The 13,680-nt window shown below is 39.4% G+C and overlaps 1 protein-coding gene across 1 annotated transcript; it reads left to right on the top strand.

Moving 5' to 3' along the window:
- Nucleotides 1-1,092: 1,092 nt before the first annotated feature.
- Nucleotides 1,093-13,420, top strand: LOC124121572. The gene is made up of 3 exons (XM_046484584.2): nucleotides 1,093-1,565; nucleotides 11,155-11,304; nucleotides 12,428-13,420. Exons 1-3 carry the CDS (start codon nucleotides 1,385-1,387, stop codon nucleotides 12,625-12,627), a joined length of 531 nt encoding a protein of 176 aa, XP_046340540.1. The 5' UTR covers nucleotides 1,093-1,384; the 3' UTR covers nucleotides 12,628-13,420.
- Nucleotides 13,421-13,680: the final 260 nt, after the last annotated feature.

The following is a 13,680-nucleotide window of genomic DNA, read 5'->3' as shown; positions in this document are numbered from 1 at the left end:
AAACTACCTGACCACCCAAGGGACCGTGCAGATTCCTTGTCATATGACCAGTCTGAAATGTCGCCCCTTTTATCAGACCGAGGTCATCTAGGATGCTGTCACACTGTCTCGTCACGCAGCCTCTTATACTAATGGAAAAACAACATGAACTGTCCATCCTGTTGTATAACCATGGCGGCGGTGAAAATACTAACGATTCTCCTTACAGATAGCACTGTGAACTATTAAGCGCCGCTCACCGCCCGAGGACCATATCAATACTCTAGCAGCTGTGTTCTGATGCCCGGCGTGTTCCATAGGCCAAGATGATAAAATAAGTCGAGCGTGTCAAATGATCAAACAACACCGGAAGTGAGATATTAATATGACCTTAAAATTCAGTAGGTCAACACCCGAAAATAATTATTTCAGGTTTCTGCTGAAACAGATTCTATATGGTGTAAAGGCCAAATGATGAAAACAGAATATGAGCAATGACACCAGGTGTTCGCGAAAAGGGTAAGCATGGCTGCCTTACCGGTAGCAACCGCCTATCACAATTTGCATAAAAAGTAAGAGTTTTTTGTTGCCTAACGCTGCACCCAGTAATACTCCTGCTACGCGACGCTGGGCTGAAAACCGTCGAGTTAACAAACAATCAAGTGATTAGTATCATCAGCAATGATCCTTGGAATTATTTGGTTGTTTGTTTGTTGTTTAACGCCAAAGAACACCATCGAGCCATCATGTTGACAAGCAACGTGTCATATTTAGTCAGTTCCCCTGAATTCCATTTGATAATCGTTGCCTCCGCTGGATGCTTTGTTGTATTGAATATCCAATGACCTTTTCAAAACATTCAAACACGCCATTGTTGCAACATGTACTTATCAACTAAAGATCCAAATTAAAAACACAACCAATTAATCATCCGTCCAACATTATCTCTTCACATAATCCCTTTACCACTAAGATCATGTGACATAAGGTGATGGCGTTTCCAAAGGCAACACCATAACAATCCTGCACCACAACGCCTTGCGTGTTCCCGACGGAATTTGAGCTGGAACCATCCCATCGACTATCGACCTCCAGCATCCCTCTCCGCATCACTGGGAGGATTGTCAGAGTGGAGGCAGCAGCGAGACAGTCGATGATTTGTTGAGTGACAACCGTCTATCTTTGTCGGGTGTTTGTTATTGGTAACTATTAGTAACGAGTTTGTCAATGCTTCGTGAGCAACCGATAATCAGCCTTCTGACAAGATACTTCTTTACTAACTGGCAACAGCAGTTTAGACGATTGTACACGGCGACAATCAAGACATAGGTGATACGTGTGTGTTTACGTCGGCGGGGGAGGCACTAACTTACTGGAACTTTACTCTGCGAGTTCGCTGTTCGTCATGGGTTTCTCGGAAGCATCCATCTACGCCAAGGTGTCTCTGCCGTGGATTATCGTCGGCTTCATATTTCATATTGTCGGCTTCCCCACAGACGCTTGGATAGACACCAACGGAGGCAATGCGGGTCTCTTCAGATCATGTGGTGACCTGCTGGGGTGTCTCACTGTGGACCAAGGAACAGGTAATTATCTTTATACCTCACTACAGTGTTATACGTCACTACAGTATTATACGTCACTCTGTGTCATACGTCACTACAGTGTTATACCTTACTACAGTGTTATACGTCACTTCAGTGTTATACCTCACTATAGTGTTATACGTCACTACAGTGTTATACCTCACTACAGTGTTATACCTCACTGCAGTGTTATACGCCACTACAGTGTTATACCTCACTGCAGTGTTATACGTCACTACATGATCAAACATCGCTACAATGTTATACGTCACTACATTATTAAACATCGCTATAATGTTAAACCTTGCTTGAGTATTATACTCCATTACATCATTAAACCTTGCTACATTATTAAACCTTGGTTGAGTATTATACCTCATTACATCATTAAACCTTCCTACATCATTAAACCTTGCTACATTATTAAACCTTGCTTGAGTATTATATCTCATTACATCATTAGACCTTGCTAGAGTATTATACCTCATTACATCATTAAACCTTGCTACATTATTAAACATTGCTACATCATTAAACGTTGCTACATTATTAAACCTTGGTTGAATATTATACCTCATTACATCATTAAACCTTGCTACATTATTAAACCTTGGTTGAATATTATACATCATCACATCATAAAAAAATGCTACATCATTAAACCTTGCTACATCATTAAACCTTGCTAGAGTATTATACCTCATTACATCATTAAACCTTGCTACATCATTAAACCTTGCTACATCATTAAACCTTGCCAGAGTATTATACCTCATTACATCATTAAACCTTGCTACATCATTAAACCTTGCTAGAGTATTATACCTCATTACATCATTAAACCTAACTACATTATTAAACCTTGCTACATCGTTAAACCTTGCTAGAGTATTATGCCTCATTACATCATTAAATCTTGCTACATTATTGAACCTTGCTAGATTATTATACCTCATAACATCATTAAACCTTGCTACATTATTAAACCTTGCTAGATTATTATACCTCATTACATCGTTAAACCTTGCTACATTATTAAACCTTGCTAGATTATTATACCTCATTACATCATTAAACCTTGCTACATTATTAAACTTTGCTAGAGTATTATACCTCATTACATCATTAAACCTTGCTGCATTATTAAACATTCCTAGAGTATTATACCTCATTACATCATTAAATCTTGCTACGTTATTAAACCTTGCTAGAGTATTATACCTCATTACATCATTTAACCTTTCTATAGTATTATACCTCATTACATCATAAAACCTTGCTACTTTATTAAACCTTGCTAGAGTATTATACCTCATTACATCATAAAACCTTTGCTACATTAATTATTAAACTTTGCTACATTATTAAACCTTGCTAGAGTATTATACCTCATTACATCATTAAACCTTGCTACATTATTAAACCTTGCTAGTGTATTATACCTCATTACATCATTAAACCTTGCTACATCATAAAATCTTGCTACATCATAAAACCTTGCTACATTATTAAACCTTGCTACATTATTAAACCTTGCTACATAATTAAACCTTGCTACATCATAAAACATTGTACATTATTAAACCTTGCTACATTATTAAACCTTGCTACATCATTAAACCTTGCTACATTATTAAACCTTGCTACATAATTAAACCTTGCTACATTATTAAACCTTGGTTGAATATGATACCTCATTACATCATTAAACCTTGCTACATTATTAAACCTTGCTAGAGTATTATACCTCATTACATCATAAAACCTTGCTACTTTATTAAACCTTGCTAGAGTATTATACCTCATTACATCATAAAACCTTTGCTACATTAATTATTAAACTTTGCTACATTATTAAACCTTGCTAGAGTATTATACCTCATTACATCATTAAACCTTGCTACATTATTAAACCTTGCTAGTGTATTATACCTCATTACATCATTAAACCTTGCTACATCATAAAATCTTGCTACATCATAAAACCTTGCTACATTATTAAACCTTGCTACATTATTAAACCTTGCTACATAATTAAACCTTGCTACATCATAAAACATTGTACATTATTAAACCTTGCTACATTATTAAACCTTGCTACATCATTAAACCTTGCTACATTATTAAACCTTGCTACATCATTAAACCTTGCTACATTATTAAACCTTGGTTGAATATGATACCTCATTACATCATTAAACCTTGCTACATTATTAAACCTTGCTAGAGTATTATATCTCATTACATCATAAAACCTTGCTACATTATTAAACCTTGCTAAAGTATTATACCTCATTACATCATTAAACCTTCCTAGATTATTATACCTCATAACATCATTAAACGTTGCTACATTATTAAACCTTGCTAAAGTATTATACCTCATTACATTATTAAACCTTGCTACATTATTGAACCTTGCTACATCATTAAACCTTGCTACATTATTGAACCTTGCTACATTATTAAACCTTGCTACATTATCAAACCTTGCTACATCATTAAACCTTGCTACATTATTAAACCTTGCTACATCATTAAACCTTGCTACATTATTAAACCTTGCTAGAGTATCATGCGTCACTACAATATTTTACCCAGCTACATTTGTGTACCTCGCTTCAGTAGTTTACGTCGATACAGATAAGCTACCTACATACACTCAATGGCAAAAGTAACTGTGATCATGTTTATATTGTTATAACTGAAACATAATATCAATCGATTGTATTTGTGATAAACTGATGTTTCATTTGTAGTAATGCTACTTTTAGTATGTCATACATTAAAAACATGTTCCAAACAGGAATACAAATAATTGTTATCTATAATCTTCTCAGATAATAAACAGGTTTACATCAAATAACTTTAAAAGTTATTGTGAGCGAACGTTTCAATCAATACATCGCAATCATTATGGACTCAGATGCGTGGGGATACCTTAAGGCGTTTTCGTAAGTTTAAAACTCATCTCTGACGTCATTCTATTTATCAAAGGCTGCATTTTTTCCAAAAATTGACAGCTTGTTGTCCATTATATAATATCTTGAACTAAAATTTTAATCAATTTGCACACTTGGAATACAAGGAACTATTTTTTCATATTTTGACAAATGAACAAATTCAGTTTCGAATATCAGCTTCAGCGACGCAATGTGACTATTACACATTTTCATATATTCTTAATATTTTTAAAAGCTCCAGAAAAATAACTTATAATACTAAGTGACAGAATAAGTATGTTCATTCTTAATTTGATAAACCTTTGACGAGTAAAAGGAACAACAGGTAAACATTAAATATCCTTGTTCAGGCTCAAAATTTCCTATTATTCCCGTCAGCATGTTTTAATACGCCCAAGCGATTTATAAAGTACTCGTTTTGGAGCCCAAGAAATTGAACAGAGCCCTCCAGCTTGTATAATAATTGTAAAGATCGGCTCGCGACGGAGCTTGGCGCACGTGCAACGGCGGGGAAAATATATTCCACGTGCACAATACAATGGCGGCTCATATAGAATAAATTAATCAATTAAATTACAAAGAGATCTGGTTTATGTTTGAAATATTTTTCACAGTAGCATGTTTTGTGAAAGTGCAATGAAGGGCGGTGTTTTGAGAACGGACTGATCTCACATAGAGTTCCTTATAAATAATAGGCCTCGGCACTGCTACTGGATATTGATGTGCACAAGGTAGCAGGCTGCAAATGATCAAAATAACGTCACATTGAACAGACACGCATCTTTATATACAAAAATATCATACTTTACTTATTGCCATCTGCATATGGCGTTTGACATCAATAGGGATGTGACGATCAACAGAACAATATATCGATGACAAGTTGGGATATCGACAACTGGTATCGATACCTGCCATGTTTGATTCTCGATATGATCCATAGATGTGAACAAGACACCTTGTCCTGTCTCTATTTTCGCTTACGGTCTGAACATATTCCTAAGTTAATGTCTACACTAAACTACACGTGGCTAACTCATTCAATCCAACATAGATCCTGGCAATGTACTGAACATAGGTCTTGGCGAGCGTGATGGGATCTGGCAACATGGCGAATGTACCTTGAATCGCTGAATTGTTTGCAAATGCAAACCACCACTGCCGTCACGGGGTCACTATTGCCGTTGTCGGTATGGTCCCAGCAGTCATAACTATTTAACATGATGCCGGGTTCGATTCCCGACATGGGTACAAAGTGTAAAGCCCATTTCTTGTGTCCCCCGCCGTGATATTGCTGGAATATTGCTAAAAGCGGCGTTAAACCATACTCACTCACGCATTTACAACACTTACGAATATACAATATTAACATCTACATATGTTAATACAACATGCATTTGAAGTTTCAAAAGCTGATTATGCCTAGGGAGATTGCAGATAATGATATTCTAAAGTCCATTCGTTTCTAACAACATCACAAGCATTTGTTCCTGAATCATATTTAAATAGTGATGACACCAGGTGCTCTTTAAGATTATTGCCTTTATAGAGCGACGTGCATGCACGTGTGTGTGTGTGTGCGTGTGTGCGTGTGTGCGTGTGTGTGCTAGTCCGGACTGATGCCGACTTGAAGCGCTAGCCCACTGAGATACAATGCCGCAGTTTAACATGAATACCCCACTCAGACACAGTATACTGACTCCGAGCCGACCAGTCCTTGTAACATTTTAGCCCCTTAATGCCGAGCGCCAGACATGGTAACAACAAGTACCATATTTTTACGTCTTTTGGTATGACGCAGCCGGGGATCGAACCCCGGACCTTCCGCTCTCCGGGCGGATGCTCTACCACAAGACCACGGAGGCGGTAGCACCGGTCACAAACACAAAGGCAAGGCAAACGTTCACTTGAACAAATCAGGAGCAAAATGATACAATCTAAAATAAATATTGAGCATAATTTTAGTCGCTGATGAGTCAAGTTTGGAAAAGTCCTCAAGACGTGTTGGAAACATGTACTGAAACCTTGAAGGCTGTGACTGTGATTAAACACGACGCTCTTTATCATGGAAGGAAGAGCATGCTCAGGTGTACCTCAACAGTTGCAGACACCGTGTGTTGGTCGATTCCGATGACATTGTTAACACCGTGATGCTGACGTTGTGGAAAAGTGACATTGTTAACACCGTGGTGCTGACGTTGTGGAATAGCGATATTTTAAACCCCGTGATGCTGACGTTGTGGAATAGTGACATTGTAAACAACGTGATGCTGACGTTGTGGAATAGTGACATTATAAACCCCGTGATGCTGACGTTGTGGAATAGTGACATTGTAAACAACGTGATGCTGACGTTGTGGAATAGTGACATTATAAACACCGCAGTGCTGACGTTGTTGAATAGTGACATTATAAACACCGTGATGCTGATGTTGTGGAATAGTGACATTATAAACACCGCAGTGTTGACGTTGTGTAATAGTGACATTATAAGCACCGCAGTGCTGACGTTGTGGAATAGTGACATTATAAACACAGCAGTGCTGACGTTGTGTAATAGTGACATTATAAGCAACGCAGTGCTGACGTTGTGAAATAGTGACATTATAAACACAGCAGTGCTGACGTTGTTGAATAGTGACATTATAAACACAGAAGCGCTGACGTTGTGGAATAGTGACATTTTAAACCCCGTGATGGTAACGTTGTGGAATAGTGACATTATAAACACAGCAGTGCTGACGTTGTTGAATAGTGACATTATAAACACAGCAGTGCTGACGTTGTGGAATAGTGACATTTTAAACCCCGTGATGCTGACGTTGTGGAATAGTGACATTATAAGCACCGCAGTGCTGACGTTGTGTAATAGTGATATTATAAACACAGCAGTGCTAACGTTGTGGAATAGTGACATTATAAACACAGCAGTGCTGACGTTGTGGAATAGTGACATTATAAACCCCGTGATGCTGACGTAGTGGAATAGTGACATTATAAGCACCGCAGTGCTGACGTTGTGTAATAGTGATATTATAAACACAGCAGTGCTGACGTTGTGGAATAGTGACATTATAAGCACCGCAGTGCTGACGTTGTGGAATAGTGACATTATAAACACAGCAGTGCTGACGTTGTGGAATAGTGACATTACAAACATTGCAGTGCTGACGTTGATGAATAGTGACATTTTAAACCCCGTGATGCTGACGTTGATGAATAGTGACATTATAAGCACCGCAGTGCTGACGTTGTGTAATAGTGATATTATAAACACAGCAGTGCTGACGTTGTGGAATAGTGACATTATAAACACCTCAGTGCTGACGTTGTGGAATAGTGACATTATAAACCCAGCAGTGCTGACGTTGTGGAAAAGTGACATTATATACACAGCAGTGCTGACGTTGTGGAATAGTGACATTATAAACAACGCAGTGCTGACGTTGATGAATAGTGACATTATAAACACAGCAGTGCCGACGTTGTGGAATAGTGACATTATAAACACAGCAGTGCTGACGTTGATGAATAGTGACATTATAAACACCGCAGTGCTGACGTTGTGGAATAGTGACATTATATACACCGGAGTGCTGACGTGGAATAGTGACATTATAAATCCAGCAGTGCTGACGTTGTGGAATAGTGACATTATAAACACAGCAGTGCTGACGTTGTGGAATAGTGACATTATAAACACCGCAGTGCTGACGTTGTGGAATAGTGACATTATAAACACCGTGCAGCTGACGTTGTGGAATAGTGACATTATAAACCCCGTGGTGCTGACGTTGTGGAATAGTGACATTATAAACACAGCAGTGCTGACGTTGTGGAATAGTAACATTATAAACACAGCAGTGCTGACGTTGTGGAATAGTGACATTATAAACACCGTGCAGCTGACGTTGTGGAATAGTGACATTATAAACACAGCAGTGCTGACGTTGTGGAATAGTGACATTATAAACACAGCAGTGCTGACGTTGTGGAATAGTGACATTATAAACACAAAGTGCTGACGTTGTAGAATAGTGACATTTTAAACACAGCAGTGCTGACGTTGTGGAATAGTGACATTATAAACACCGCAGTGCTGACGTTGTGGAATAGTGACATTATAAACACAGAAGTGCTGACGTTGTGGAATAGTGACATTTTAAACCCCGTGATGCTAACGTTGTGGAATAGTGACATTATAAGCACCGCAGTGCTGACGTTGTGAAATGGTGACATTATAAACACCGTGGTGCTGACGTTGTGTAAAAGTGACATTATAAACACCTCAGTGCTGACGTTGATGAATAGTGACATTATAAACCCCGTGATGCTGATGTTGTGGAATAGTGACATTATAAACACAGAAGTGCTGACGTTGTGGAATAGTGACATTATAAACACAGGTGTGCTGACGTTGTGGAATAGTGACATTATAAACACAAAGTGCTGACGTTGTGGAATAGTGACATTGTAAACACCGTGGTGCTGACGTTGTGGTTTATATTAGTGACATTGTAAACACAGCTGTGCTGACGTTGTGGTTTAGTGACATTGTAAACACAGCGGTGCTGGCGTTGTGGAATAGTGACATTGTAATCCCCGTGATGATTACGTTGTGGAATAGTGACAAAGATGTGGTAAATATTATGGGGTTACCAAGACAGATTCCATAGATTGGCATCACCTCCATGTAACTTTAATGCCATTCTTTATTCAGTAGATGCATGGAAGCGTCTCCTTAGAAACGCCACAATATTGGTGCATGGCTGAACAGACTGTGTTCCTTACTTCAGATCACAAACACGATCAGAACGCAATCGATACGTGAACGGCGAAAGGCCTGGCAAATAATACGAATTATCTTAACTGTAAATTACCCGAAGTATCGAAAGCAACACTGAAATATCAATTGATAGAGCTATTTCGCCGATATCATGTGACCAGAAGTTAGCATAAATGAAGAACCGTGCGGTTAACCATGCGTGACCATTTCCGCATTTGACATTTGTGGAAGTTACAAGGGGGAAACGACCCATGTAATGAATAACTGCCGACTTCTGAATGATGTTCCAACGCCATGAACAAGGTGTAGACGTGAACTTTTATCAGGCTTGTAAAATATTCTGTCAGAATGAAAGTAATCATTCATCATGAACGAGCAGGTGAGAGGCACTGTACACCGCTTTGAAAACATGCTTCTGTTTCATCTCGGCGTGTTGATGTGGCAAGAAAGTCCGAGTGAGTGAGTTGTGTTTAACGCCGCTTTTAACATTATTCAAGTCATATCACGGCGTGTCAGCTTAATGTGGGAGGAAAGCCCGAAGTGATGCAGGTCTCAGACGTTTACCACTTCGGTGAAACCCACGAGCACGGGTATGGTGCTGACAAACCTAGAACCCACAATCATAGGTTTCTGGCCTGCCGAAGGGACGCAACTCTGCACAGCGAATTGCGGCGCCTTAGACGACTTGGCCACCCGTGCCCCCCAAGAAAGTCCGAAGTGATGCAACAGTTTAGAGTTTACAACTTTGATGAACCACAGGACATGATGCTGACCAACCAAGAATCTTGTTCGGGATGAAATATGGATTCAAACTCAGCGGATTCCTGCACACCTTAAGGACACAACCCGCAGAGCACATTGCGGTGCACGAGACGCTATACCTGATGAACCAATCACAGCCAAAAGCAACATAATTTTGTACTTTAAATAGTAACATGATTGCAATAATTAAGATATTAATTGAACTACAATTTAAAAAATTACCCATTTCATTAAAATACATTAACACCTAATGTCCACACAATGAACCCTAGGTCGTAATTTAGATCTCATAAGACAATGTTAAGCCCGTTACACGAAGCAATCTCAACAGACTGAAAGTTTATAAATAGTCGATATATAAAAATACAAATCTATAAATTAAATGTTTCACCGAACGGTGTCATTGACCCTTTCGATCGTGATCTTAGAGCTAGAGCATAAACTAACATTCATTTCGGTAATTGTTGTACATTTCAATACCACCTTATATTAACTATGATATGCCCGTGAAGATCCGGGTTAGAATAGAATTCTTGTCGTAAAAGGCGACGATGCATTTTGTAAGAGGCGACTAAAGGGATCGGGTGGTCAGGCTCGCTGACTTGGTTGATGCATGTCACCGTATCCCAATTGCGTAGATCGATGCACATGATGTCATTCACTAGATTGTCAGGTCCAGACTCGATTATTTACAGACCGCCGTCATATAGCTGGAATATTGCTGAGTGCAGCGTTAAACAACAAACAAACAGCCATAATGGTCATTACCTGAATATTATTTTCTTTGAAGTGATGGTATTGATCTGCGTTGATTACGGATTTGTTTACTGACAACACAGGCATGAATCACTTCATTTTTAAGACAGGTTATGTTTAAGACGCTTCTGGTATCGAAAAGGGAGAAGGAACATTTGTTTTGGACGGACAAACATTTTTTCAAACATCCAGCATGCACAGTAAATGAGTTATTCCTTTTTGGAAAAACGTGAGGACATTTTTCTCCCCAGCATTTTCGGGACCAGATTATGTTTGTACTTCAGTTGACAATGTAATTTTCTTCAACCTTCTCTGTCTCCAGCCAAAGACTGGTACAAGGTGTCTCAGGCGTTCCAAATCATCGGCTTCCTGTTCCTCGTCGCCGCCCTCATCACCGCCATCGTGTACACCGTCATCCTCAACAACAACAGGATCATGAGGCTCGTTGCTGTCGTCGTCAACAGCACATCGAGTGAGTCGGTCTGCTCAGCCATATCAGGTTGCTTATTGAATATGTGAACAAATTTGTTTTAGGTCAGGACGAAAGGTCATAAAGCTTTTCAAAATACGAGCAAGTAGTGTTTTACGCCGCTTTTAGCAATATTCCAGCAACATCACGGCGGGGGACACCAGAAATGGTCTTCACACATTGTTCTCATGTGGGGAATCGAACCCGGGTCTTCGGAGTGACGAGCGAAAGCCTTAAGCACTAGGATATCCCATCACTCTCAAAATACGAAACATTAAACTAATGTCAATTAGTTATGTCTTGTCCGGTACTTTCTTGCATGAAAATATGATAAAATAGCATATCATCACCAAAGAAGCAATTCCGACTGTATATAATATCTACCGCCGTTAGTATTCATATCAATCGCTTCATATTGTTGTCCCCAGCTGCTGAAAAAGTAAGTTGCTGAAAATTCAGTTTTGTTTCTGACGTCACAATGCCCTGCAACAAATGGATGGGTCTCCACACAAAGCCATGTCACGTATACACGTATGACTGGACAATGCAAGGAAGGCATACCCGTATCAGTGGAAATCAATTTTGTGTACCCGTCATACCCGGTTTGCAATAGACAATATATCCCACACAGTAACACTTGGAAACAGGATCACTTGTAAATAAAAGCGATTTAACCCTTCCACAATCATAAGAACTCTCTGCAAAAAGCTGATTCCTTTCTACTATTTCAACTTAAGTATATACGTTTATAAACCACTATCAAATAGTGATGATACCAGGTGTTATTGAAAAGGTACCCGTCACAAATACACGCACAGGCAGCCCAATTAGTCACCTGAAAAAATACACAAAATTAATGGTACAGGACAAATAAGGGAACTGCATCAGACATCATTCATGTACTTATACGTCCTCCACATGTCCAACATAAAACTTTTTGAAAGCTTTACTAAGACCTTGAATGTTTAACCCTGACCTAATTGCAACAAACTTTGGAGCAAGAGTCGTATGACGCTCTTTACAATTACGCCTTGGGTGTCCACCATACTGATCTAATTGTAATTAAGGCACATGTATTAGAGGTGTGTGACAGCTGCATCCTTTCAGTGCAACCTTGTTATTTCAGTCGTCTTCATCTTCATCGGGTTCGTGGTGTACGCTGGGCGCTACGGGGAGGTGTGGAGCGAGACCATCTACGACCTGGGCTGGTCCTTCGCTCTGGTCGTTGTGTCCTACGTCTGTCTGTTCATAGGACTGGTCTGTCAGTTCCTGGACATGTGCATCCCGACGTCCGAGAGCGTGCGTCTCCATAACCCTCACGCTTAGGTTGACGCCGCGACGTCGAACAACGTCATCAGTCAACGTGAAGAAACTTGAACATTTCTGAGAAATTATACTATTGTACGTGCTGATATATGAAAACAATCAACTCATTGAGAGAATTACATATATAAGGAACTTTATGTTATAAACAAAGATTGACGTTTGCCAGTTTACAAATGTAAGATGGATTTCGGTCTCTGTTGTGAAACCTTCGATGTGAACGTTAACCCATTTTGTTTTAAAGACGAGTATAGTCACTTATACACCCCTGTCATTGCACCTGGTAGTTTGTCGAGACCCTGGTATTAGGACGAATGGCTTTACGTTGATCACAGCAATATGGTTTTCCCAATAGGTGCTACACTTCTACAAGATACAAGCTGTTTTGATTCCAGACTGTCGATTCTCTGATGTGATAATGTTCTCTTCCTGTTAACGCTATGCTACCACACGTGTATAGGAGCATATAGACATATCTCAACACTTAACGAATGGTATACTGTTTCGTCATCAGTTTACATCCTTCATTCCGCTACACGTCTACAGCAGTTCAGTGAGTGATACCTGTTGAATTATTCTTCACTAATTTGTGGGTAGTTTCACAAACATTGCCCTGTTTCTGTCGTGTATATAAAACAGTTACGCCCGGAATAACTCCATGTTATCATGTCTGACGAAGGATGTATATAACTGCTCGGTATATATCGAGGAACTTTAATGATTTGGACCAGACACACACAGCACGGAGATTGTTACTTGTATATATCTGAATAAAATTATATGTTTCCCAAATAAACTCTATGTGATGTTATCAAATGTAATGCTGAGTGAGTGAGTGAGTGAGTGAGTGAGTGAGCCAGTGAGTGAGTGAGTGAGTGAGTTTTCAGCTAACTGAACGCTAACGTTAACCACGTGCACAAGGCTTCCCCACTCACTGTCTCGGGTATTCTGGACGACAGACAGTCAATGTTATTTAGGGTGATGACTGAGCGTCATTTTGGAAGAACGCAGCCAGCTTATATCAATATGACCAATGCCCCTGCACGCACACTATTT

This window comes from Haliotis rufescens, unplaced genomic scaffold, assembly GCF_023055435.1.
Source record: "Haliotis rufescens isolate VD_foot unplaced genomic scaffold, xgHalRufe1.0.p SCAF_116, whole genome shotgun sequence".
In the NCBI taxonomy this organism is placed as follows: Eukaryota; Metazoa; Mollusca; class Gastropoda; order Lepetellida; family Haliotidae; genus Haliotis; species Haliotis rufescens.
The sequence above is the reverse complement of the archived record's forward strand: the minus strand, read 5'-3'. Positions and strand labels throughout refer to the sequence as shown.